Source organism: Lagenorhynchus albirostris, chromosome 4 (assembly GCF_949774975.1).
Source record: "Lagenorhynchus albirostris chromosome 4, mLagAlb1.1, whole genome shotgun sequence".
NCBI lineage: Eukaryota > Metazoa > Chordata > Mammalia > Artiodactyla > Delphinidae > Lagenorhynchus > Lagenorhynchus albirostris.
Window position 1 is genome coordinate 18,187,958 of NC_083098.1, and position 26,564 is coordinate 18,214,521.

Consider the following 26,564-nt stretch of genomic DNA (forward strand, 5'->3'; position numbering starts at 1 on the left):
CAAATTCTTAGGTTTTTTCCCCTTGAAATTACTCCAACTACGTCAAAGTATAATCCAGTAAATCGCTATGAAAGAACTCTAAAGTGGCAAGAAATCTGGGTTCTAGCCCTCTGGTATTCACTAGCTGTTTAACCTCAGACAAGTCATGTAACTTCTCTAAGGGCTCATGTTGTTTATCTGCAAACTCAAAGCACATCACTTGTGCTACATAAGATTATGTTAGTATTTGAAAGTGCTGAATAATAGCATAATACACATATATTAGTCTAAGATAAACAAACAAAATACTACATAAAATTAACATATGTTAAGCAGAATTTATTTACTAACAAATTAGTAATTTTTTACCTTGGTAATTTTTTGTACAGGAATCGTTTTAGGTCCTGAAAGAGAATATAAAAAATCGTATTATAATAATAATGCCTTGTACTGGTTCTCTAGACACCGTCCTATCCACATCTCAGGTAACTTAAGTATTCATTCATAACCATTCTTGCTTGTGTTCTTTCTCTTTCTGATTTTGATGCTTTAACTAGCTGTGTGATTTCCAACAAGTTAACTAACCTTTTTCTCTAAGCCTCAGTTTCATTATTTGTTGAGTAGGGATAATTATAGAACCTACATCATAAGATTGTTATTGAACTTTATTGATACGATGCATGTAAAGTGATTAGCATATTCAGAAGTGGAAACACAAATACATATTAGCAGTAATATTAGATCATACTTTTCATACTATTGTACATCTTCTTGTTGCTAACTTTGTGTTCACTTGAGAATATATTATGAACATCTTTCCATATCACAGACTTTCTAACATCACTTTAACAGTCTTGGGTAAGTTGACAAGCTTCTCTGAAACTCAGTTTGCTCGCATGGCTAAAGACAAACCACAATGTGTGTCACGTGTTTAGCATGGAACACAATTACGACTAAAGAAACAGAAGGCTACATTGTCTCATTACACTCTCTCATCTGGGGAGTTTCATTGACAATCCTGGCATCAATCATGAGCTCTACATAGGTAAATCAGACTGTTTTGGCCCTTTAATCCCTACTATTCTCCAAACCTGGACGTTCACTTTATTTCATGTTATCACCATCAGCTTACCTTTGCACACACTATCACAAAGCTCAACTCATCACTTTTCATCCGAAATCCAGATTTCCCCAATCTCTTCTTGTTTCCACTAATGGCACTACCAATCCCTGTTACTTACTCAGCTTTGAAACATAAAGTAATATTTAACCCAAAACTCACATGTATCACTTTAAAAATCACTTGTGAAGCCAAATGTTTTTAAACTGATGTTCTTCTCTCCTTTCCAAATGATGTTACAGTTTAGGTTCAGTTTACTGTTTATGACTTACACTGGCCTCCCAACTGGTATGACGGTCTACCATTTCTACCCCACACATTTCTACACAATGCCAATAATCGTATTATTCTCCTTCTCTAAATCTATAGTTGCAGTGATTCTCAACCCTGGCTATGGAAAACACCTGGAGAGCATAAAAATAACTGATGCCTGGTTTGGAGGGGCTCCCCACATGATTCCCTGTGCAGCCAAGATCGAGAATCAATGTTTGAATGGCTCTCCACTGTTTACCAAATTATGTACAAATTCTGTAGACATCTGAGGCTCCCTACAATATGGTCTACAACTAATTTTACAGTCCTGCTTCCTACCACTCCCTCATGCACTTCCTCAGCCGCAGCTGAAATGGATTATTCACAGCTCCTCCACATACATCTTTTCCTTTCCTATCTCTAACTTTGCTTATGCTATTCATTCTACTAGTAATACCTTCTCGGCCTTTAAAGAAAAAAAATTGCTACTCATCATTTAGAGCTAATCTCAACCGCCAAATACTCCAAACCAGCTTTCCTGATAAAGACAAACCGAGGCAATCCCTCTCTCCTTTGAATTTTTACACAATAATGTATGCACATGTATGATCACTTACTATACTTTTTTTTTTTAACTTTAGAAACCCTTAAGGAAAGAAATCATACCTTAGTCATCTTTATTTCTCTCACAGCCCTTACTACAGCAATCTTTTCAAGGGAGATGCTGAAAAGAATTTAGTGATTTGATTATGCCTGGAGAATAAGGCCTCAAAAATATAATGGAAGACACCCAAAAATGGAGTGATAAAGGCATAAAAAGTTGCTAACTGTTGAAAAACATAATCTTGCAACCTAAACAGAAAAATCCGATTCATATTGCTGTTGAATGACCATTTAGTGTGCTGGTTAAGAGCACGGGCTCTGGAGCCAGTCGGCCTGGGTTGCTATCTTGACTCCACAACTTCCTAGTTGTGTAACCTGAGGAAGTCACTTGATCTTTCTGTGCCTTAGCACCTTCATCTATAACACAGGGATAATAATAATAGTGCCTACCTCATAAAAGTTACTGTAAGAATTAAATGAGTGTATGTTCAAGGTTCCAAAGAATGTTTAGCATGTATGTCAGCAAAATAACAGTATGTAAACTATAAACAAACACAGACGTTAACAGTATTAATTACCTGCTGTTTCTAGGAGTGAAGTTCTCTAAATTTAGAATTTTGCTTGTATTGCTGTGCTAAAGAGGTGTTGGTTATAAATCATCTGCAATTGCTACAATAAGCTCAGAGAGACGTAACACTTACTGGAAAAAGATTCAGAGCAACAAACCATCATTTAGAAATCGAAATGGTAGACATGCAGAGCTTCTCTCATGCCCGCAGAACTGGGGCGTGGGAAAAAAAAATCTTCTCAACCTCAGGCACCTTAGAGTCCTCCAAGCCCATGCCAGGCAGAAACTCGGGACCCCGCAAACTACTCAAATTAATCTCTCACTTCGGATCCTAGAGAAAATAATGAAGTGGAGGGAAGCGCTAAAACGAAACAAATTTGTACTTGGGAAGCGCTGCCTCTCCCCGCCCACTCTCTCCTTCCTCTTGTGTAAACTCACATCCGCCATGATGAACCCCTTCCTCTCGCAGGATCAGTCTCCACGCCTGAAAAAGAAACTCCTGATGACTCTCCTCTCACCATTTCCTCGCCCTCCCCACCTCCAACCCAATACGCGGGGTCAGCTTTCCTCAGGGTCAGACAAGGATCCGCGACTCCAGGGCTCGTGACAGGGAGGCTGAAGGCACTCACTCGGAGTTTCCACATACCCAGACGGGTAACCGAGATGCCTGACCTCAGCCCACTTCACCCTCTCACACCCAAAACTCAGGCCTAAAGGGGAGGCGAAAGGGGCGTCCTCTCTTCCGTCTCACCGCCCGCGCCACCTGCGGGCCCAAGCCTAACACCGGGCAAACTGGCTCCAGTTACCTGGGTTTCTGGGCTGCCCGGTTCCCTGAGCTGTCACTTCAGACGACAGCTACTGACACAGGTTCCTCTAAAAGCCGCTGTCACGTGATTTGTAACCGCCTCCGTGCTCCAGGAAGCACTTCCCAGACCTCCGACCCCGGGGACGCCGGATTTCCGGGGAGGTGCTTCGGCAAAAGGGAGCGCGCAGCCGCGCGACGCGCCCAGCCCGATCCCTGCCCCCCAACCCGGGGGCTGCTTCCTGCGCCTGCACAGAGACCCGGACGTCGCGACCTCGGCTGTCGGATCAAGATTCCTAAGAGATCGCTGAGCCGTGAAGACCCCCGGAAAACGCAAGCAAGAAGACGTTTTTGTTTGGAGAGGGTGGAAAAATCTCATTAGTTTTTTTAGGGCCCATTATCTTAAAACCTCTTCTTGTAGATGGAGAAATTTGAAGGGGTGGTGTTACACGCTGAACAGCAAACACCAGATTGCCCGTGATTAGAAGTCCCAGGTCCATAGGTTTCTGACCCCAATTTACTAGTCTCTTTTGGCTTTCCCATGGGTGCTACCGACGTACTGTGACCCAAGGCCCTGTCTAGATTGAATCGAGGATCCATGAACTTTGTGGAGATGAGTTATGTGTGTACCTCAAGCCTCTACATATGCAGACATTGAACAACTTTCTTTCATTGGCTCTTGACTTAGAAGGCTATACCTTTAAGGACTGCCTACATTACTTTTTGTTTGGTGCATTGCTTGTGTGCACATTTAAGGAAAACCTACAGTAGGTGGTAGGAAAATGAGGTCTATGGGAACTTGTATTCGACTGATTGTCAACTCCAATCCCAAAAAGTAGAAGTGCAAAAGGAACCATAGTCCAAGACGTGGTGAAAAGATACTTATTTCCTAGTTATCCTTAGGAGGATGAAATGGTAAACTACAAAGCTCCCAGCTGTTACAAATGACCTCCTTGTCATTACAAGTGAACTTGACAGTTCCATAGCAACTGACGTCATTGAAGATCACTTCCTTTTCCTTCCTTTCATTTCTTAACTTCTAGGACACTGCACTTATTTTAGCTCCTCACCCACTCTAGCCTCCTCTTAAATGAAGGCTTGTCTTTAAAGCTTGTCTTTCATTCCTCTGCTGTTTTTCCCTTTCCACAGTGTCCTGAGAATGTGAGTCCTAAATCTGCACTTTTCATCTGAGTTCTACGTTCACATTTTCAGCTGCTTGTTGGATGTTGAATATTTGTACACATATGTCTGTCAGTTCTAACTCAAAGGCTCTAAAAACGCCAGTAAACCTGTTTCCTGATCTATGTCCATGTTGGTTCCAAGATTCCATCAGGTATCATGTTTGCTCTCTTTCCTTCCTCATGTTCTTTTCTTCCTTAACAATGCTTTTTTACATCTAGGTTTTTTCAGTTCTTCAAACCATTATTCCATTCTGCAAGACTGTATCAATAGCCACTTAACAATGGCCAGTTAAACCTTTCTAAAATAACGTACATTATTGCTGATCAAAAAATCTTTAGTGATATACCACTGCAGACAATAGTTGATGTAGTCTTTAATCTGGCACTAACATGTCATTTTATTTTACTTCTAAATGCACTCTATTGTGAATCCTATACTCCCAGCCGAACTGATTACCTCACCCTTCCATCCAAATGACTCTTATTTTCCCATGCTAGTTATGGAGGTTCCCGAATCTGAAATGCTCATTTCTCTCGTAGAAGAGGCAAATCTTCCTTTTACCTTCTTTGATTTTGTGGCTGGGCCTAACAATGAAATTAACAGACAGATTAACAGGAGGAAAATCATACAAATCCATTGAATATTTTTACATGTACATGGGAGTCTTCAGAAGGAAAATGAAGACCCAAAGCCGTTAGGCCCAAAGTTTATATACCTTTTTACACAAAGAACAAATTGTGGGGGTGAGACAGACAAGGGGGCTTGGGCTAGGGGCAGTAGATTGTACAACAGTGACTATTACACGTATGGGATAAACTAATGGAAGATAAGGGTTATTTTAGTAGGTTTGTTTGCACAGGTCCATTTCAGTGTCAGTTCCATCTCTGGTGATAAGAACGTTCTCTTCCTGGTAGAGGGAGGGCACCTTTCTCATGGGAAGTTTTATGACAGGCCTTTAAGTAGAAAGTAGGAGGTCAGAGAGCCCTTCCTGCATTTGCTGTTTCCTAGTGCCTTCAGATCAAAATAATCAATATGCTAAAGTGGCATATTTCAGGGTGGCATGTTCTAAACCCCTTCATTTTCTGCCTTAGTTATTTAAATCTTGTTTCCTTATAACACCTTCTCATCCATCGCATTCTCTTGAATGCTCCTATATACTACCAAGAATGGTTGATATTTATTTGTGCATAATTATGTGTCATAGTTTTAGTTTGTTTACCCAGTGAGACCATAAGGTCTAGAAAGAAGGGTCACGGTTTAGATTTTTTCCAGTTTCCTACAATGCCTCTGTTTCTTGCATTCTGTAGGTACTCATTTCAACATTTGTACAATGAAAGTGATTACAAGAAACCATTAGTCCTGGCCCTGACTAAAACTAAAACGCCTTATTTCCCCCGTACCTCCCCACCATCTGCCCCCAAGTTTGGAGGCAAATAAAAATATGAACTCTAGCAAGAACTTATAATTTCTGGAAGCACTACTTTTCATTTTAACATAATTATCCATTTTAATGACATTATTATATGGTAGTTGATCTGGAAAATATTGCTGATTTTTTTCTTCCTCTTGAGTGGCAAAAAGGGAGAGCACAGCTTTCCAAGATCTCCAAATACCACGATGTCTACAAATTGAAAAATCTAGTAAGATTTTTAATTTCCAAGTGTGGTGGTTTCCAAATTATGGCATGTCAATAGGAGAGTTCCTTATGTACTCAGATTGATCTGTTTGCATTTACCCATCAATAACACTGCTGTTGGTACAGGACTAAGGGAAATATTTACTGACCTAAAAGATTATCAGCACCGTGTGCCAGTTCTCCAAAGTGGGATTTAACAGATGATCTCTGAGGTTCAGAAGGAAACAGATAGTATACACATACATGCATATGCACACAAAATTTTTATCTCATTATACAAATTCGCTATTTTGTTCTACTATGTACACAGCATACTAGTACATTATATAGTCAACAAACATACACATGTTAAAGTTCTGAGTTTATTATATCAGAGCCTTTGTTTCTGCTTCTCTTTAGCTTAAATTTCTCTTAGCTGTTGTATACAGCAGAGCTCTCAATTTTTTTGTTTTTGTTTTTAGATTCTGGTTTCCTATCAAAAAATCAACAATCAATCATCTGGATTTAGGCTGGCTCTGCTGTCTGTGTGAAAATTCTATTGGTATTCAAACTCGTATGGGGAGGACAGTCTTGCTGATTCTCCAACATACAAAAATGAAAATTTTATCACTTACACTGGCCAAGTTGGAAAATGTCTTACAAATTTTGATTTTGGCTCTGGTTTGGGATTTGGCCCACTAAAAATACAATTATAAGGTCTATACAATAACTTTCTCTAGTCAATTATAAGGTCTATACAATAACTTTCTCTAGACTTAGGCGGTCACCTCAGGAATCACTAATTCCCTCGATCTCTGGCTTACATCGAATAGTCAGTGAAACCACTCACTTGTCAACATCTTAAATGCCCCTACCATCTTTCCTGCCTACCAGAACCTCAAATTTGGAAGAGTTAAATGAGTTGTATTCTACATGTCTATGCCAAGGCTGCTGGACTAAGTTGGAAAAAATACACAAAATTTAACAGATTGTAAATTCTGTCACCACTGTGGGATCCAAAGAAATCCTACTTTTCACTAGTCAGATGACTCAGTGAAAATGATTCCTTCAAATTGTCTTCATTCTTTTTGAAATGTCTGCTTATCATCCTCTCCACCCCCTAATTTTCCATAAACTGCTTATGTTATTAAGAAAATACAAGCCATAACCCATATATTCCTTTCTGAAAGAATGCTGGTGGTGTCTCTTACCTAAAGTAATTATTCCATCTTTGCAGTGGCTCCAACATCCTCTGGAATATCAGGTACTTAATGCTATTATCCTTCTTTTTCTCTATTCTTTCACTTTCTACTTGCCCCTTTCCACCAGAATAAAAAGAATTAGTAAGGTCTCCCATGTAATAAGTAGTAAGGTTTCATGTAATAAATAATAATTGAAAAAACAAAAGCCTTCTTAGAAACCACATCTTCCAGCTACCACCCCTTTTCTCTACTTCTTTTCATAGACAAATTTTTGGAAAGTTTTTAATTGCTGCCTCCATTTATCCCAAATCCAATCAATCAAATAATTCTCTTGATTCTACATCCTGACTGTATCTCAAAATCAATCACTATATTCCTACTCTGGTCCAAGCCATGATCATCTCTCCTTTGACAATACTTCCTATCATTTCCTACATTCACTTTTGCCCTCCAGTCTTCTTTGCACAACAACTAAAATGTTATTTTAAAAACTCAAGTCTCATCATGTTAACTCCTTCATTAAAAATCTCAAAGTTTTTCTTTGAACATAAATCATCATGGTTTATATATAGCCTCATGGGATCTGGCCCTTATCTTATTTTAATTCTCTAACTTAGCCTGGCTTCCTATGTCATAATCATACAAGTTTGTTTTCTCTTCTGTAAAGTTTCTATGACTTTATCAACTTAGCACACTCTGCCTGAAATATTTATCTAGCATTCACCTCACTCCTACTTATCTCATCTTTTAATCCTCCCAGAGTAGGTTAAGCCTTCCAGATATATGCTTTTGTTGTACCTTGTAATTTTCTTTGTAGCATTCATCATAATTATAAGTAGTTATTTACTTGACATTTATTTCCCTTGCTAGATGTAAACTTCATAAGGATTTTTGCCTTGTTCAGTGATTAATTTCCATATTACTGCCTGGGTTATAGCAAACATTCATACATTTGTTTAATGGTTGAATGAATGAAGGAAAGGCCATATTAAGAATATAAAACATGATAAAAACAAATCCTTTACAGTGAGAACAGACCTTCTTTTTATTCATATATTGAGATAAACTGCAGAGACTGAAAGACAAAAATTCATCATAAATCATTCAGCAGAACACTCATTAAAAATCAAATGCATTTTCTTTAACAGAGTTCTCACACAGAAAATTTTATTTTATATAAGTCTGATATAACATTAAATATTTTACAAATCAGACATTTCATTGACATTTCATTTTGAAATCTAATTGTATAATCTTGAATGCACTATAGACAAATAAAGTAAGATCTCCTTTACCAATTTCACTTCATTTAACTTACACAAGGCTTCCAATAAAATTCCATCACACCTTGAAAATTACCTGCAGCTTTTAAAAAATATGATCTAAACTTCATATGGAAAGAAAGTCTTATGTAGCAACCCAAAAATTAAACAAAAAAGGTAAGAAGCATTTCTTAATACAAATAAATTATAAAAATATTATTTATGTGTGAGTTTCTTTCTTCTCATTGATATAGTCATCCATCCATATACAGTCCAAAGCAGTTCATTTTTAAATTGATGCTTAAAATACTCCGATGTCATTGAAAAATCTCTATTATTTTAGTGGTGCTTTTAAATGGCAAAGTAGAATATCAGATTAGAATGTCCCAACTCATGGACTGAAGTGAATGAGACATTCACATTCATGCCAGATGTCATCTGTTATGCAGTTACCAGACAGCTTGGCAACGACTAATTCCAATTTTTTATGGTAACTTACTAAAACATTCCAAGAAACACTTCTTACCCCTGTATACTTCCAGATTGCTATAGAAAGATACAATTATATTTGAAGTATGGGCCTTATAATAGGAATCTCTGTTAAAATATGGGAAAGATCAACAGAAAGAATCCACACCAATGAAATTCTGTGGACTGATTTTCAAAGTTAGAAATAAGAAAATCCACTGCTAATGGAAGCCCTGCTCTGTGCAAATATAATGTGGTATATATTAAACAATCACATATTTGAGGTATTAGCTGGAAAAAATATATATATATACGTGTGTGTATATATATATATATACACACACACACACACACACACACACACGTATACATGGACACATCCACAGAATATTCACAAATCTATTGGCCCCAAAACCAGCAGATAATAAAATTAAATAAATGAAAAGGAATCACATATCAACAGGAAAGTTACATACAGGAAGTTACAAAAAATGTGGTTACATAATCCTTAATATAAGGAATATGTTTTGAACTAGTGTTTTGAGGGAAAATGTTTCCATTTATACGAAACTGTCTATTTAATAGTAATAAAACAAAGAGGAAGCCTGAATTCGAGGACTGTATTGCCTGCCAGATTATTAAAGGAATGTGCAAGAATTATTGAAGATCATCATTCTACCCACTTCTTCTTTGAACTTAAAAATTAGAATTAAAAAAACTCTGAAGTTATTGTGAGACTACTCTCTTTTCTTTTTCATGGCTTTATGGAGAATTTTATGGACTTTGGGCAGTAGTCCAATATGGCCAAGAGACAAGGTTTTTCAGCTATCTAGTACAGATTAAAATTAAGATTTATTGTTCATTTTCAGAAGATTTTCTGTTCAGTTGAGAAAAAAGATTATGGGGCTTCCCTGGTGGTGCAGTGGTTAAGAGTCCGCCTGACGATGCAGGGGACATGGGTTCATGCCCCGGTCCGGGAGGATCCCACATGCCGCGGAGCGGCTGGGCCCGTGAGCCATGGCCGCTGAGCCTGCGCGTCCGGAGCCTGTGCTCCGCAACGGGAGAGGCCACAACAGTGGGAGGCCCGCGTACCACATAAAAAAAAAAAAGAAAAAGAAAAAAGATTATGAATGCCTTTTCAGTTGGTTCACTCAGTATGAAGACAGATAATAGTAAGAGTAATACTGAACACAAGCTTCATATGGGAAAGCTAAATAAGTGCACAAATTCTCCTTTTGAATCATTTGGTCTTTTGACATAATTCTTACTTAACTAAAAAGATGGCTCATTTGGTCCTCAGGCCAACATCTAGAAATATTTCACTGCCTTAACACAGGTGGGATATTTTTTAAATGAAATACGTTAGAATGCATTATTAAGTAATACTAACATGTCACATCTGTTAAATAACAGCTGCATTTAAAAATATTACAAATCAACAAAGGGAAATCAAGAGGTTAACCATTTCTCTCAGTAACAATTTTACATACTAGTATAACTAAAGATTTAACAGGAAGAACACTTAAGCATGAAAGTGCAATTAAAGCAAAGGGCTGGAATTCTATCTTCCTGTTCCTAATAACACCTGAGCTGACATAAAAGCAAAGTGGTTTAATGCACTGGCATATATATACCTTAAGGGCTTACTCTTCTCTACCAAATCTTTGTAATTATCATATATAAGAATGTAATGATTATGAAACAAATACTTATTTAAGCATTCAAATGCAATGTGTTCCCAAAACATATTGTTTTCACTTATTATTTCTCGTTGAGAATTAAATTCTCAGATTTGATCACAATAAATTCCAAAACTTACAAATGACTAGCACCTATTTGGAAACAAAGGAATTAAAAGAGGAGGAGAAAAGGTACTATTTACTTTCCCCCAAATCCTCGCAAAGACAATGATGTTTGTGTATGTGTTTAAAAAGGGATAAAAATGTAAAGCACTAATAAATATAACTGCTGCCAAACTTCTAAAATACCTGTTAGAAAAGCTAGTAAATCAATACTCAAAGATTGAGGGTTTTTAGGCAATGATTAAAATGAAGAGGACAAGTTATCAAATTAAATTGGAAAGCTCAGGTAGCTAAAAATAAGATGGCAAAATGGAATTTTTGTTAGAAGAGCAGCAAATGTGAAAATCTTACATCTCAAGATAGCTGACACTGTAAATCATACACTTTGATTAAAAACAAAAAGATAGTAGAAGTCTTTTTACTTTGTAGAATTAACCCAAAATTCTAAGACACTTAGACGGGCCTTTACACCATGATATAGGTGACATTAAGGACTTACTTTTTACTTGCATACTTTACATGTGGCTTAAATTGTCAGGCACTCGATCAGTCATTTCCCACAGTTGTTTGAAAATTTTATCAAATGCATTTTATGAAATGAAATGTAATGCAACTGAAATATAGTACTGTCCAAAAGCCATGTATGACTTCACAATATATAACTTCACTTAACTTGATAACTTCACCTATCCCCTTAAAGTCAGGATTAAGGGAAAAAGAATCAGTCAACAAGAGTTCAATTCACATAAGCATCAATCACAATAGTGTAAATATCCCATTAAAACTGGAAAAAGAATGGATGAAATTTTTTCATTTATATTTGTATAAGTTTTCTGATGCATATAAACTTTCAAAGTTAATTAGAATGCTATGACCTTGTTTTTAAGAAACTAATTCTATAGGCTGAAGAAAATATTTTAAATTGTATTTTCTTTTAAGCACGATATTTTTTCTTTTTAAGGTTGCATTTCTAAAGAAAGTTGGTTAAGCTGTCCAGTTTTCCTAGGATAGTATGCTGTTTAGTTAAACAACTAATTCAATCAAGCATTTCTATTGATTTACCTGGAAAAGGGGATACAAGAGAACATTTAAAAAAAAATGGTCATTTCAGAAGTTCTATTCAACAGATGGTATATAAATTACATTCAGAAAAAAATCTTTAAATAAAAGAACACTGCACTCTAACTAGCATTCTCTCACACACAAAAAAACCTAACCAAAGATGTGCTCATGTTCTGTTAAATGAGTATGAAAGCAAAATCATTAAAATACAACTGTTAAACATAGAAGAAAGAAAAAAAACAAAGACTAGAAATCAAATAGTTTCACATCCAACATACAGGCACCAAAAACTTCAATTTCCAGCTGATTTTTCCAATTTATATTATGGATTTAATTATAAGGAGCTTATTCCTATAGGATTAATTGAATTACTCAATGGTGAATAGATTTTAGCTCAAATTTTTGTAAGGATAACTTGCTATAAATCACTATTCTACCTACTGCTATGTTTCTGCTCACTGCTGTATATGGCCAAACAGATCATGCTCTGATCAAGTAAGTCTCATGTTAATCTACCTATATGTTTACGAGTTGGCAATCAGGTTAAAAGGCACAAAGCTTCATTTCAGTAGTAATTTTTCCTATTACTTAGACAATATTAAGAACTCATTTAGTTTCGGATCCTGTTTACTAAGGATCCTGATCACTAAGAAGAAACTGCAAATTTCCATGGGGGGTAAAACAGGTAGGCCCTTTTCTTCATAAATTTTAGCAGCCTTCAAAGATGTATATATATGAGCATTTGGGGGCCTTTTAGTTACTGGAATTGCAAATGACATAACTGCAATTTACTGTTGAAAACCCTTTTTGGTTAATGTTTATATAGCCATTTCCTCATATTTTCTTTAAAATCTATCAGTATAGCATTTCATTTCTATGCATGGCTTAGCAATTCATAAAACTAAATAAATAGCAAACTGATACTTTACACCAGTTCATTTATCTCAATATATAATTTAGAATATAATGGCAATATTAAAAATATCGATTCCCTCTACGCTGATAATGCTACAAGATTTTACACAAAGTTAAACAACTTTTGTTTTTTCTTTTCTTTTTGATAAAGTTTCATTGCAACCTCCACACACTGGACATCTGACAAGGAAAATGTAATTTCGTCATAAAACATTTATTCCATCACTTTAAACTAAAGTGTCTCATGGAGCTAAACACCAAAAGAATTTAAATAAAAAGGCAATAACCTGAATATACAGAAAATGATCATTCCATAAATATTTACATGACAAGGGAAAAAAATTGAGAATCTAAAACCAGAAATGGCTACAGGTGTGATAATCCTTTCTCAAGACATTTTTAGTTAGGAATCATATAAGCTTTTAAAGTGAAAATAATTGCAGAAGCATAACTAAAATATTAATTTTAGTTTTCAGTTTCTTACTATTTAAAGGAGCCAGTAGGTCATAAACAGTCCAAGATTTCAGGGACCAACTATTCAGTTTAGTTTTCAACATCAAATCTTTTTCTTTAGCTCTCATGATGAAACTAAACTTACTTACAGAAAAAATAGAGAGTACTCTAAAAGGTATAAATAAAATTCCAGTTCATCCTCCTTTATAAATACTGGTCAGCCGCTCCAATTCTTTACAGTTGTCCATGCTCAAGGCATCTGCCTTCCTTCGGAGTCGTTCATCATGGTATACTTTTGCTGCATACTGCATATCTGTTTCTGTTAACAACAACCAGAAAATTTTCTAAGTAAATAGTAATTTAGATCAACTAGTTGTTTAAACTCAAAGATGTTTTCATATAAGTCCTTCAATATATTTCTATTAACTGTTTGTTTGTTTTAAAGAAATCCAAGTACTAGACCTAAAAGCCATTTGGAATCCTACCATGTGAAACAAACACAGAGGGACTTCCCTCGTGGTGCAGTGGTTAAGAATCCGCCTGCCAATGCAGGGTTCACAAGTTCGAGCCCTGGTCCGGGAAGATCCCATGTGCTGCAGAGCAACTAAGCCTGTGCGCCACAACTACAGAGCCCGTGTGCCACAACTACTGAAGCCCTCGTGCTCTAGGGCCCACGTGCCGCAACTACTAAGCCCAAGTGCTGCAACTACTGAAGCCAGCACGCCTGGAGCCGGTGGTGCTCCGCAACAAGAAGCCCGCACACTGCAACAAAGAGTAAGCCCCGCTCCACTGAATTTGTTGAACTGTATATTGAAAATTTTAAACATACACAAGTTGAGTACCACAATAAACACTCTAAAACCCCTCACCTTGACTGACCAATTCTTCACATTTTGTGAAACTATTCATATTGATCTTGTCGGATTGTTAAAAGATTAAACTAAATTATGCCAGAAAAACTACTTGGCTTACGCTAGGGATGGAGTAAAAAAAAATAATAATAAAAAATAATAATATAGAATACTTATGTACTTATGGGTACAAGACATTACGCTAAGTGTTACCATATATTATCTGTTATGGTCCATATTTTAATGACAAGATAACTAAGATTTAGAGAGGTTAAGTAACTAGGTAATGCGTTGGTGAAGACAGGATCTTGCAAGGCAGTCCCAGAGCCGGCACTTTAAACATAACATTACACTCATTCATAAACATGAATATCTTTCCTTCTTTCTTTCTGTTTATGCAGTCAATTCCCAATTTTTATTTAAGGTAATAGAATGTAAGTATGCATAACCCCCAAATCACCCGTATTTGGCTGGGGACTAGGACTTGTATTTGAAAATGAGACATCTAATGTGCTCATCATTCTTTTAGCACAAAATAAGCAGGTCTTTCATACATTCATTCATATGAATTCATTAATCATTCATCCAACTGTTCATATATCCATCAAAAATTTACTCTGCCTATGTTGTACCAACAATTGTGCAAGGTGCTACAGATCAAAAAATTAGGTGAAATAAAATTAAATAAGTAAAATTTGGGAAATACTTCCCTTAAGACCTTTGGCTAATGCACGGTTGCCCAACCTCAACAATACTGGCATTTGGGGCTAGATAATTCTTGGTGTGGAGGTTGTCCTGTGCATCCTAGAATGTTAGGCAGCATCCCTGGCCTTAACCCATCAGATGCCAGTAGCAATCCCTTCCACCCCAACCCCGTGTTGACGCTCACAGTTTCCAGACATTACCAAATGTCCCCTGGGAGGCAGGGGCAAATCATTCCCAGCTGAAAAACCACTGGTCTTATGTAACCTTCTCCACTTTGAGAACATACTGATTCACAGACTCAGAGACTTAGAAACCAAGGAGGTTTCTCCTCTAACTATCAGTATATAGATGAAGAAACCAATGCCAGAGATAAGAACTCTCTTAGAAGTATACAATGGTTATGTTTTATCAAACTTTCTCTAGTGGATAAGAGATGATAATTGCTCCCATTTTCTGAGTGTTTACTACATGTGAAACACTTCAACTATTGCCTGATTTAATTTTCACAACAAGCCCATAAAGTTAGGTATTAGAGAGAAGACTGTGAAGCACAGTGCCTAGATTATGAAAGCAAATTGGTTTTGAATCACAGATCACCTCAATGACCTTGGGCAAGTTACTAATTAATCTCTCTATGCCTCAGTTTCCTCATATGTAGAGTGGGTATAATCGCCTCACAGTGTCATGGTGGAGCTTAAATGAGTTAATATATATAAAGGGCTTGGGACAATGACTGAAAAAATAGGCATTATATAAATTATAGTTACTTCCTGTACCCACTCATCATCATCATCATCCATTTTATACACGAGGGAATAAACTCATAGAGGTTAGAATATTCGGCCTTAATCACTCAGCTAAAAATTTCAGACCTAGGATTCAACTTTAGCCTGTTTAATTCCAATGTCTATATTATTATCTGGAACAGTAAGAAAAACAAAAAACTATAATAACAGTTCACAGGGAGCATCTCAGCAGATTCTTATGGTCAATAGTCAATCTTTTTATAGATATAACTGCTTAAATTAAGGAAGCTGAGGCTGGAAGAGGCTAAACAAATTAAGTGTTCACAAGAACTTCTCTACCTACAAAATAACTAAAGGAAAGTGGAATGTCAACAAAACTCATTGTACATTAATTTTACCTGTTGAAGCTAAATTGATGAAGAGTTTCAAATTTAATTCTGAAACAGGATACATATTAAAACTGATGACATAGTTTATACCAGGATTTTTTTCTTTCTTAGTGGTACATAAAATAATGTTGCATGTTACAACTGACAACATCTTAAATACAATGAAATTTGATATTATCTACTTATTCCATCAAATATTTATTAAGAACAATAACATAAATACCATTTATTAAGTTCTTGCCATGTGCCAAATATTGTTATAAGACCACATGTACATTTAAACATATTGTCTCATTTAAGTACTGGGCTCCGAGTATGTGCCAGGCAATTCTAGAACATTCCTTGAGTAGGGAAATCTACAGTAATCAATTCCAAAGACTCTGAATAAGTTTTTAAATGTTAAATATTTGATAAACTTACTTTGTTGTCTTTCTTTCCAGCAATTATTTCGAATATTAGTCACATAATCTTCTTCCACACTCTTTTCTACCTTTTGTAATAACATTCCTTTATATTCATTTTTAAAGTCTTTGTTGACATAATAAACGACACCCAAGTTTTCTGTCTGCATTTTAATCGTTTGCCCTGATCCACTGTAAAAGAAATGCTTGATCATTATTTTTTAATTAAAATTGTACATTCTGATCTGCTTCTACAAATCAAGCTAATAAAAATTATTAAAAAGTCAATATTGGTAATCAAATATTTAATATCTCAAATTACCTAAAACCACCATTTATGTCATAAAAAAGTAATCATATTTTAATACATTATGTTCCTATAAGTTCTCTCAATTTTTAGTTAATAAAAAACTTATTTGGAAAAAATAAATCACTTCTTATTTTTAGACCAATCTGTTTTTAATACTATATAATCACTAGCAATATGATTTTACAAAGTTTCCATTATATTCATTGTATTACACTAAAGTTTTTTGGAAGGTATGCTGCATTAAATTTGCTATATGTCCTGATCGCTTATATATAAAGTATATTGTGGAAAAATACCTCACATAACAAAAAAGTAATATTTGCTTTTATTTAATCAATATTTTATAAACAGAAGAGTGAAGTCATATCCTCTTTAACGACACAAATCCTATGTGAGATCAATCACAACTCTACTTTTGTCTTTAAAGTCATTTTGTCTTCTAAAGCTTTTTGTCTCTGATGTCAACACATTACCTATTACATTAAATTGCCATCAAGTTCGACAGATGTAACACTTCTGTGTTTTATCTGTTCAACAAAGTAACACTTCTGTCTTTATCCACAATAGAACAGAAATGTAAACTAACATAATACAAACTTATTGCATAAGTAAACTACCTTTAAAACTAGACATTTTAAAATCAGGTACACATGTAGTAATAGAATATTTGGCACTTAAAAGTTTAAAAGAGCACAAGGCCCTTTAAAGTTAGTTAGGTAAGAAACAAGAGTTCTTTTTTTGTAAAACTTCACTGAGCTACTTACGATCTGGGATATAAGGAATAAGGAGGATTAGAGACCATCAATTGGCTTAATAATGACACGAGGATCAATACAATAATGGGCATCAGCTGGATAAACACAGAAAAACCTCCCTACAAAAAAATCATCAAAGAATAACAAATTGTAATATAACTTTAGTTGTCAATAATCCAACAATTGTCAAACATTTTTAGAGGAAGAAAGGACATTTGAGATAATCGGTTCAGTGCTTCCAAATCTGCCTGATCATACCAACGTCCTGGGGTGATTCTTAAAAATACAACTTTTTAGGTGCTTCACCTAGAGATCCTGATCATGATTTGGAAAACATTGGTATAACCTGATCTCATTTTACAGATGAGGAAGTTCTCTGTCTCCCTCTTTTTCTTCGTACAGAGACTCTATCAATACGCAGCAGGTTGCAAAACTATTTTTATCATGGATTTGAGGGTGGAACATGGACACTGATGAGAGTGGCACAGCTGGGGACCAGACCTTTTAATTTCTGGTCCAGTGCCCTTTCCATTTACCTTTCTCCCTCACGTAATTTAACAGCTATATGCAATTAGGTATAACTGCATTAGAATAAGGCAAGTTACTTCTTATTTAATTTTTTCAGTATTAATTCTAAATTATTTAGAACCAACAATAAGAATTTACGTTCAGAACATGCACACTGCAAGTTTACCTTCATTAGAATCATAGAATACCAAATGTGAAGGTGTCATATTGCCCAACCACCCCTCACCTTGACTTCTACCCCTGCTCCCCCAATATCCCTAAGGATTCTCTAGTCTCTATTGAACACCTCTGGTAAAAGAAAACTCATCACTTCCTTTTAAAACAACTTGCCCTATTTTCAGACAACTCTATGCTTTTCCTGAGCTGAAATTTGCCATTTTCTGATTTCTAATCATATCATAAACATACATCTCCTCTTTCTTCTTCTCTTTCATGTCCACTATGTTGATGCTGATGTTGACTGCTATAGCCAGCTCGTCCATTTGAAAATGAATGTACACTACCTAGAAAATTAAAAGCAAGGTTAAATTAGGGAGAACAATTATCATCAGAAAAATCATATTTTCCTTTATATTTTTATTTATTTTTAATTACTAAAACAATGCATGTTTGAGTAATGAATGCTTATTGCCCTCTCCTCTTGTGAGTGAAGGGTGGACAAAACCAGGAATGATTCTTCTTTGCTTCCCTTAAACTAAGGAGAAGCTCTTTCTTGATGAAAACTTGAATGAGAGGTCCTTCCTAATACTGCATACAGAGAGGACTTTTGCTGTGGTTGGTTGATTTTACAAACCTTGGATCATTAATCTGAAACTCTGCTTTCTGCATTTATCAATGAATCACAAGTACTTCTAGAAATCAAAAGCTCGTGCTCTAATTCATTTTTTAAAAAACAGCTGTATAATATACTATGGTACAGGTGGACCACAATTTTCAAACATTTTCTTGTTGATGGATATTCAAGTTGTTTTCAAAAAAGGTGACCAGGGGCTTCCCTGGTGGCGCAGTGGTTGAGAGTCCGCCTGCCGATGCAGGGGACACGGGTTCGTGCCCCGGTCCGGGAGGATCCCACGTGCCGCGGAGCGGCTGGGCCCGTGAGTCATGGCCGCTGAGCCTGCGCGTCCGGAGCCTGTGCTCTGCAGCGGGAGAGGCCACAACAGTGAGAGGCCCGTGTACCGCAAAAAAAAAAAAAAGGTGACCAACCAGAAATGGCTATCACTGATAAAGTAAACTATGTTATAACAAGCAAAAGAACTGCAAATCAACTATCAGAAAAATTCACTATTGTCTGAAAGATTTCTAATTGTTCCCAGCATATTTTTAGTCAAAATTATTAGTCTGAATAATTTTTTTGTGAGAGGTAATTATGTATCCTAGTATGTCAAAATGCAGGTTATATTTTCAGTCATTAATTTGTATTTACACATCCTCTTTCTTTCAAGGATGCTTTACAAAATGCCTTATCAATGATCACAATCTTTCTCAATAATATCCAGACAGGACTACCAGGCCAAATTATATTGCTACATTCATAAAGACTATCCTAATTTTGAATGGGATGTTTAACTTAGCACCTTTTGTTACTGCTGTAAACAAGACTGGAGCTATAATTTTAAACACCTTAGAGAAGCTACTCTTAAAGAAAATTAATTTCCACACAAGCAACTTACAGTAAATGTAAGTAAAACACAGTACTACTTATGCTGGTACTAAAAATCTATTCATTTAGTAGTACTTCTACAGTATTTTACTTTGATAGCGTAGTTCAAGAAATTATTTCTATCTTAATGTAATTTTTTAAAACCCACTCACTTTATATGTAACTTATGATTCAGACATTTCAATGGACAGTACCTCCACATACATCCATATTAACAATCTACAATATTATTAATGAAATCTATAAAGATCTTCAAAGAACCAATGTCAAATAGTCTTTCAAGGTACAGGTTACTTCCTACAATTGTATTGGCACTTAACTAATGCATTGCCACTGGATTTCCTACTTACAGATCCTTTCTTCAGCTCTATGTAAAATACACAACATCTTTTAAAAAATAAAGTATGTTCTAGGAAAAAGACAGACTTACAATAAAGGTAATAAGTCTAACAATTTTCTCCTATCTTTATGAAAAACCATCACAGGATCATAATACTATAAGAAAATGTCAGGGAGAAGGTACATAAATCTCTAAATAGCCTAACTGGAGGTGATGATCTCTAGCTTCATAAAGTACAAATATTTATAACTAACATTAAAATACCTGAAGGAAATCCACCACCAAAGAATATATTAAACAAGTCTTCTGGAGTTATATCAGCTTCACAACCTCTATGGAAATTAAATCTACCATTGTTTTGCTGATTACATGCTTGTTCTTCATTGCCTGTGAGGTCATACTGCTTTCGTTTTTCTGGATTGCTTAAAACTGCATAAGCATTTCCAATCTCTGAAAAAGTAATGAGCAAAAGTTGATAAGCAAAGCTTTTATATTATAAAAGACTGCCCCATATAAAGGCTACTTGTCAAACAACAACAAAAAATGACTTGAGGTTAATCAAAAAAATAATAAGACAGTAACAATTTCTTTAAAGGTATTATACATTGCTTACAATTACACGTATTACCTCCCAATACAATTTTTTTTTTTTACATCTTTATTGGGGTATAATTGCTTTACAATGGTGTGTTAGTTTCTGCTTTATAACAAAGTGAATCAGTCATACATAAACATATGTTCCCATATGTCTTCCCTGTTGCGTCTCCCTCCCTCCCACCCTCCCCATCCCACCCCTCCAGGCTGTCACAAAGCACCGAGCCAATATCCCTGTGCCATGTGGCTGCTTCCCACTAGCTATCTACCTTACTGCGTTTGTTAGTGTGTATATGCCCATGACTCTCTCTCGCCCTGTCACAGCTCACCCTTCCCCCTCCCCATAACCTCAAGTCCGTTCTCTAAGAGGTCTGCGTCTTTATTCCTGCTTTACCCCTAGGTTTTTCATGACATTTTTTTTTCTTAAATTCCATATATATGTGTTAGCATACGGTATTTGTCTCTCTCTTTCTGACTTACTTCACTCTGTATGACAGACTCTAGGTCTATCCACCTCATTACAAATAGCTCAATTTCGTTTCTTTTTATGGCTGAGTAATATTCCATTGTATATATGTGCCACATCTTCTTTATCCATTCATCCGATGACGGGCACTTAGGTTGTTTCCATCTCCGGGCTATTGTAAATAGAGCTGCAATGAACATTTTGGTACATGTCTCTTTTTGAATTATGGTTTTCTCAGGGTATATGCCCAGGAGTGGGATTGCTGGGTCATATGGTAGTTCTATTTGTAGCTTTTTAAGGAACCTCCATACTGTTCTCCACAGTGGCTGTATACAATTTTTTATATTATCCAGGCAAGTCTCCCTACTGCCTTGAACATAAAGGAATGCTCATCTTGCTTTCTTACCATTGTGCTCCCCTAACTTCCTGCTTCTTTTCTTGAGTATCCCAATCTAGTCATTCATTACTGCCCTTCAAACCAATAATAATAGCAGTAGCCACCAACTACCAGGCTCTGACCCCAATATCTTATTACTTTATCCATTAGTATCTCAACTTTACAGATGAGCCCCCTGAGGTTCAAAAAGGTTAGGAAACTTGTTCAAGATCAAATTTATTTTAGGATAGTAAGTAAACTCTATGCAACCTACACCATAAACCTTTTTTTGCACACTCCAGCCCAGAGTAAGCTATTCTTCATTTTATTCCTGAACAATTTTATTTCTCTTAAACTGTCAACTCCATGAGGGTAGGGACTGTATCTAAGTTTTCACTGCAATATCCCCATGGTAGAGCATAGAGACTGAATTTGTTTTGAATGAATCCATATATCCATATCTCTAGTCCTCCTATCTCACTTTGCTAACTTTCATGATATTCATAAAGAATTCTATTGCCTACCTCATACTCCCATGTCCAAAAGAGCACATTAATTACCAAAATGTCTTCTCGAGGTAATTTACAAAAGCTGTAATGCTTTAATCTAAATGCAAGAATTACTCTATTCACATTCTGAAACATCTAATAATTAATCATTTTATAAGAACAGCTTACTTCTTAAACTGGATCATAAACCTCTTGCATATGGGATTATTTTAAAAATACGTTTGAGATCCCATGTGGTGGCTGCCATAGGCACTGTGCAAGCAAATACATGCTCATTAGGTAGCTGTTTCTGGAGGACTATATAGCACACTGAAATTAATCATATACAGATACTCTAGACCCTTTCTTCTGAATGAGAGATAGCTTTCAGGTGGTCTGTGAACCCTATGGTATGGTGGTTGTTTTTGGATGACTACATATCACACTGAAATTAATCATATACAGATACTCTGGACCGATTCTTCTGATTCAGAGATAGCTTTCAGGTGGTCTGTGAACTCTATGGTATGAAAAATTAGGTGGATCGTCCATTTATCTCAGGAGATGGTCCAAAACCTTCTTCAGATTTGCAAATAGATCTGTGACTCAGAAATATAGCAATCATTTATAATGCTGCTCCAATGGAGGAGCATAATCAGAGATCCCAGTAATGTACTTACAAACACCATCAAGGTATTAACACATACCTAAAAAAGAAGTATATCTTTCAATATCTGCCAAAGTTGTACTTCCAGTAATAATATCAGTTTTAGGATTTAACCTCTATGCACTAAAAGGACTATTTCAGGTTCACAATGCTATTACTTTTTATATTAATAATATATTGGCAACCCAATTCTATCTTTGAAGCTTTGCTTTTTAAAAAAATGACTTCCAAACATTATGATGTTTTAGAAAATATTTGTGAAAGATTGTCATAATTCATAATTGTATATGTAAGACAATTTATTCTATCTACTGTGACTAATTTTCTATTCACTTACTTTGTGCTACACCTATAATCAAGATTTTTTTTTCAGGTCCTTATTATCTTACAAATTAAAACCAAAATTTATTTTGGTATTCAAAAGCCTCACAAAATGTATTTCCATCTCAGTGTTATTTACTTCACTAAAAGATACCTTCTGCTTTATTCATTTTTCCTTAATCACACTTTTTATATCTTGAGGTTAACTTTAGATTCACATGAAGTTGTAAAAAATATTACAAAGAGATCCCTTCTACCTGTTACCTAATTTCCCCAATGATAATATCTTATAAAATTATATATAAAATATCACAGATAGGATACTGACATTGATATAATCAGGATATAGAACATTTCCATCACCGTCTCAGGTTGCCTTTTAAACCACACCCACTTCCTTCCCCTCCATCCCCTCTTCAAATCCCCACAACAACTAACCACTCTATTCTCTATTTCTAAAATCTTGGCATTTCAAGAATGTTATATCAATGGAATAATACAGTATATAAATAGAATGACACCTCCCAGATTGGTTTTTTTCAATCAGCATAATTCTTTAGAGATGGATCCAAGCTGTTATGTAAGCCATTCATTCCTTTTTTATTGTTTTCCATGGTATGAATGTTTGTTTCACTAATAACCCAGTGAACATCATCTGGGCTGTTTCTAGTTTTGGGTTATTACAAATAAAACTGCTACATAGGGACTTCCCTGGTGGTGCAGTGGTTAAGAATCTGCCTGCCAATGCAGGGGACTCGGGTTCAAGCCCTGGTCCGGGAAGATCCCACATGCCGTGGAGCAACTAAGCCCGTGTGCCACAGCTACTGAGCCTGCGCTCTAGAGCCCGTGAGCCACAACTATTGAGCCCATGTGCTGCAACTACTGAAGCCCACACACCTAGAGCCCATGCTCCGCAACAAAAGAAGCCACCATAATGAAGAGTAGCCCCCGCTCGCCACAACTAGAGAACGCCTGCACACACAACGAGGACCCAACGCAGCCAAAAATAAAAAAAAACAAAAAACAAAAAAAAACTGCGGGCCTCCCTGGTGGCGCAGTGGTTGAGAGTCCGCCTGCCGATGCAGGGGACACGGGTTCGTGCCCCGGTCCGGGAAAATCCCACATGCCGCGGAGCGGCTGGGCCCGTGAGCCATGGCCGCTGAGCCTGCACGTCCGGAGCCTATGCTCCACAACGGGAGAGGCCACAACAGTGAGAGGCCCACATACCGCAAAAAACAACAACAACAACAACAAAATGCTATGTACATTCATGTACGTGTAAACATAAATTTTTATTTCTGGGATAAATTCCCAGAAATGCAATTGCTGGGCTGTCTATTAGTTGAATACTTAGTTTTGTGAGAAACTGCTAAACTGTTTTACAGAGTGACTGTGTCATTTCATATCCCATCAGCAACGTATAAGTGATCCAGTTACTCTGCATCCATACCAGTATTTGGTGTTCTTACTAATTTTTACTTTAACCATTCTGATAGGTGTGTAGTGATATCTCATTTTGGTTTTACTTTGCATTATCCCTAATGGCTAATGAATGTATTAAAAAACCTTTTCACATGCTTATTTACCATGTCTATATAATCTTTTGTGGAATGTCTCTTCATGTCTCTTAACCAATTTCTAATTGGGTTGTCTGCTTTTTTAATTGGGGGTTTGGGGAGTTCTTTATATAACCTAGACACTAGTCCTTTGTCAGAAATGTGCTTGGCAAATATTTTCTCCTATCTTGTTGCTTGTCTTTTCTGTTACTTCATAGCATCTTTGCGGAGCAAACAAAAAATTTTTTGATGAAGTCCAACTTATCCACTTTTTGTTTTATAAACTGTCTAGGTTAAGTCTAAGAAGTCACTGCATAGCCTAAGATTCTAAAGTTTTGCTTCCATGATTTTTTGCTAAAAGTTAAAGTGTTGTTTTATATTTATATTCAAGATTCATGTCAAATTCATTCTTATATAAAGCATGAGATTTAGGTCAAGGTTAAATTTTGTTGTTGTTGTTTTACCTATGAATTTCCAATTGCTCCAAAACCATTTGCTGAAAAGGCTATCTCTTCTCCACTGAATTATTTTGCACCTTTGTCATACTGTATGGGTTCCCTGCCCTGTTCCATTGATCTATGTGTCTATCCCTCTCCCAATATTACACTGTTTTGCTAACTGTAGCTATAAAGTAAGTCCTAAAATCAGGTACACTAATTACTCCTACTCCTTACCTTTAATGAACCATTTTTATTTATTCAGGTTCTTTGTATTTCCATATGAGTTTTAGAATAAACTTGCTCTTATCTACAAAGAAGTCTTGTTAGGATTTTGACAGGAACTGTATTAAATGTGTTTATCAACTTGGGGAGTCTTGACATCTTTACTACCATGTCCTTCAATCCATGAACATGATATATCGTTCCATTTATTTAGATACTCTGATTTCTTTCATTAGTATTGTATAGCTTTCAACATACAAATCTTATACAAGTTTTGTTAAATTTACAGCTAAGTATTTCTTGTGTGTGTGTGATTGTAAACAGTAATGTATTTTTAATTTCAGTGTCTACATGTTCACTACTAGTATATAGAAATATGCTAAATAGAAACTGCTTTTTGTATGTTTATCTTGTACCCTGAAATCTTGCAGGATTCACTTATTAGTTCTAGGAGGTTTTTTTTTTTTTGGTACATTCCATGGGTATTTTATACATGATCATGTTATTTGCAAATAGGGACAGTTTGATCTCTTCCTTTCCAATCTGTGTGCCTTTTATTTCCTTCTCTCACCTTAATGCACTGACTAGAATTTCCAACACTATGTTGATTAAGAGTGGTGAAAGGGGACATTCTTGTTTGTTCCCAGTGTTAGGGGGAAAGCATTAAGTCTTTCACTGTTAAGTATACTGTTAACTGTAGGTTTTCCATAGTTGCTTTTTATCAATTTGAGGCAGTTTCCTTTGGAATTACTATTTTTCTATCAGTGTTTTATTTCCTGTCAGTTTTACCATGAATGAGTGGAGAAATTTTTCAAATGCTTTTACTGCACTGACTGATAAAATAAGATTTTTCTTATTTAGCCTATTAACACAGTGGATCACACTGATTGATATTCAAATAATGAACCAGCTTTGCATCCTTGGAATAAACTCTACTTGGTCAGGATGTATAATTTTTTTAAAAGATTGTTTGTTTTGTTTTTTTAATAAATTTATTTATTTTATTTATTTTTGGCTGCATTGGGTCTTTGTTGCTGTGCGCAGTCTTTCTCTAGTTGCGGCAAGCGGGGGCTACTCTTCGTTGCGGTGCACGGGCTTCTCACTGCGGTGGCTTCTCTTGTTGTGCAGCACGGGCTCTAGGCGCGCAGGCTCAGTAGTTGTGGCTCGTGGGCTCTAGAGCACAGGCTCGGTAGTTGTGGCGCACGGGCTTAGCTGCTCTGCGGCATGTGGGATCTTCCCAGACCAGGGTTTGAACCCGTGTCCCCTGCATTGGCAGGCAGATTCTTACCCACTGCACCACCAGGGAAGCTCTTAAAAGATTGTTGAATTCTGATATTTTATTAAGGATATTTGGGTTTATTCCATGAAGGATATTAGCCTGTAGTTTTCTTTTTTTGCAGTGTCTTTGACTGGTTTTGATAGCAGCATAATAATTATTTTGTGAAATGGACTGGGAAATATTTC

The 26,564-nt window shown here is 36.1% G+C and overlaps 2 protein-coding genes and 1 long non-coding RNA gene across 14 annotated transcripts in view; all 3 read right to left on the reverse strand.

Moving 5' to 3' along the window:
• LAMTOR3 (late endosomal/lysosomal adaptor, MAPK and MTOR activator 3) overlaps positions 1-3,437 on the reverse strand; it is a 125,120-nt gene extending 121,683 nt beyond the window's left edge. For 7 of the 9 annotated variants that reach the window (XM_060147622.1, XM_060147616.1, XM_060147614.1 and 4 more), the window contains exons 1-3: positions 3,329-3,436; positions 2,961-3,006; positions 349-383 (exon numbers count right to left, since the gene is read on the reverse strand). In XM_060147622.1, the coding sequence (XP_060003605.1) occupies positions 349-383; positions 2,961-2,969 (44 nt within the window). In that variant the 5' untranslated portion in view covers positions 2,970-3,006; positions 3,329-3,436. Of the gene's footprint in view, positions 1-348; positions 384-2,017; positions 2,076-2,960; positions 3,007-3,328 lie in introns of all 9 variants that reach the window. The other 2 variants (XM_060147615.1, XM_060147619.1) reach the window with 2 other exon arrangements.
• Positions 3,438-8,354: 4,917 nt separating this feature from the next.
• Positions 8,355-11,752, reverse strand: LOC132519664 (uncharacterized). The gene is made up of 2 exons (XR_009540230.1): positions 11,355-11,752; positions 8,355-8,398 (listed from the first exon to the last, which is right to left on the reverse strand). It is a non-coding gene; the product is annotated as an uncharacterized LOC132519664 (long non-coding RNA).
• A 21-nt stretch (positions 11,753-11,773) lies between these two features.
• DNAJB14 (DnaJ heat shock protein family (Hsp40) member B14) overlaps positions 11,774-26,564 on the reverse strand; it is a 44,227-nt gene continuing 29,436 nt past the window's right edge. For 2 of the 4 annotated variants that reach the window (XM_060147627.1, XM_060147626.1), the window contains 5 exons: positions 20,235-20,420; positions 18,379-18,473; positions 17,452-17,561; positions 16,397-16,569; positions 11,774-13,604 (listed from right to left, as the gene is read on the reverse strand). In XM_060147627.1, coding sequence (XP_060003610.1) covers positions 13,480-13,604; positions 16,397-16,569; positions 17,452-17,561; positions 18,379-18,473; positions 20,235-20,420 — 689 coding nt within the window. In that variant the 3' untranslated portion in view covers positions 11,774-13,479. The remainder of the gene's footprint in view (positions 13,605-16,396; positions 16,570-17,451; positions 17,562-18,378; positions 18,474-20,234; positions 20,421-26,564) is intronic. The other 2 variants (XM_060147625.1, XM_060147624.1) reach the window with 2 other exon arrangements.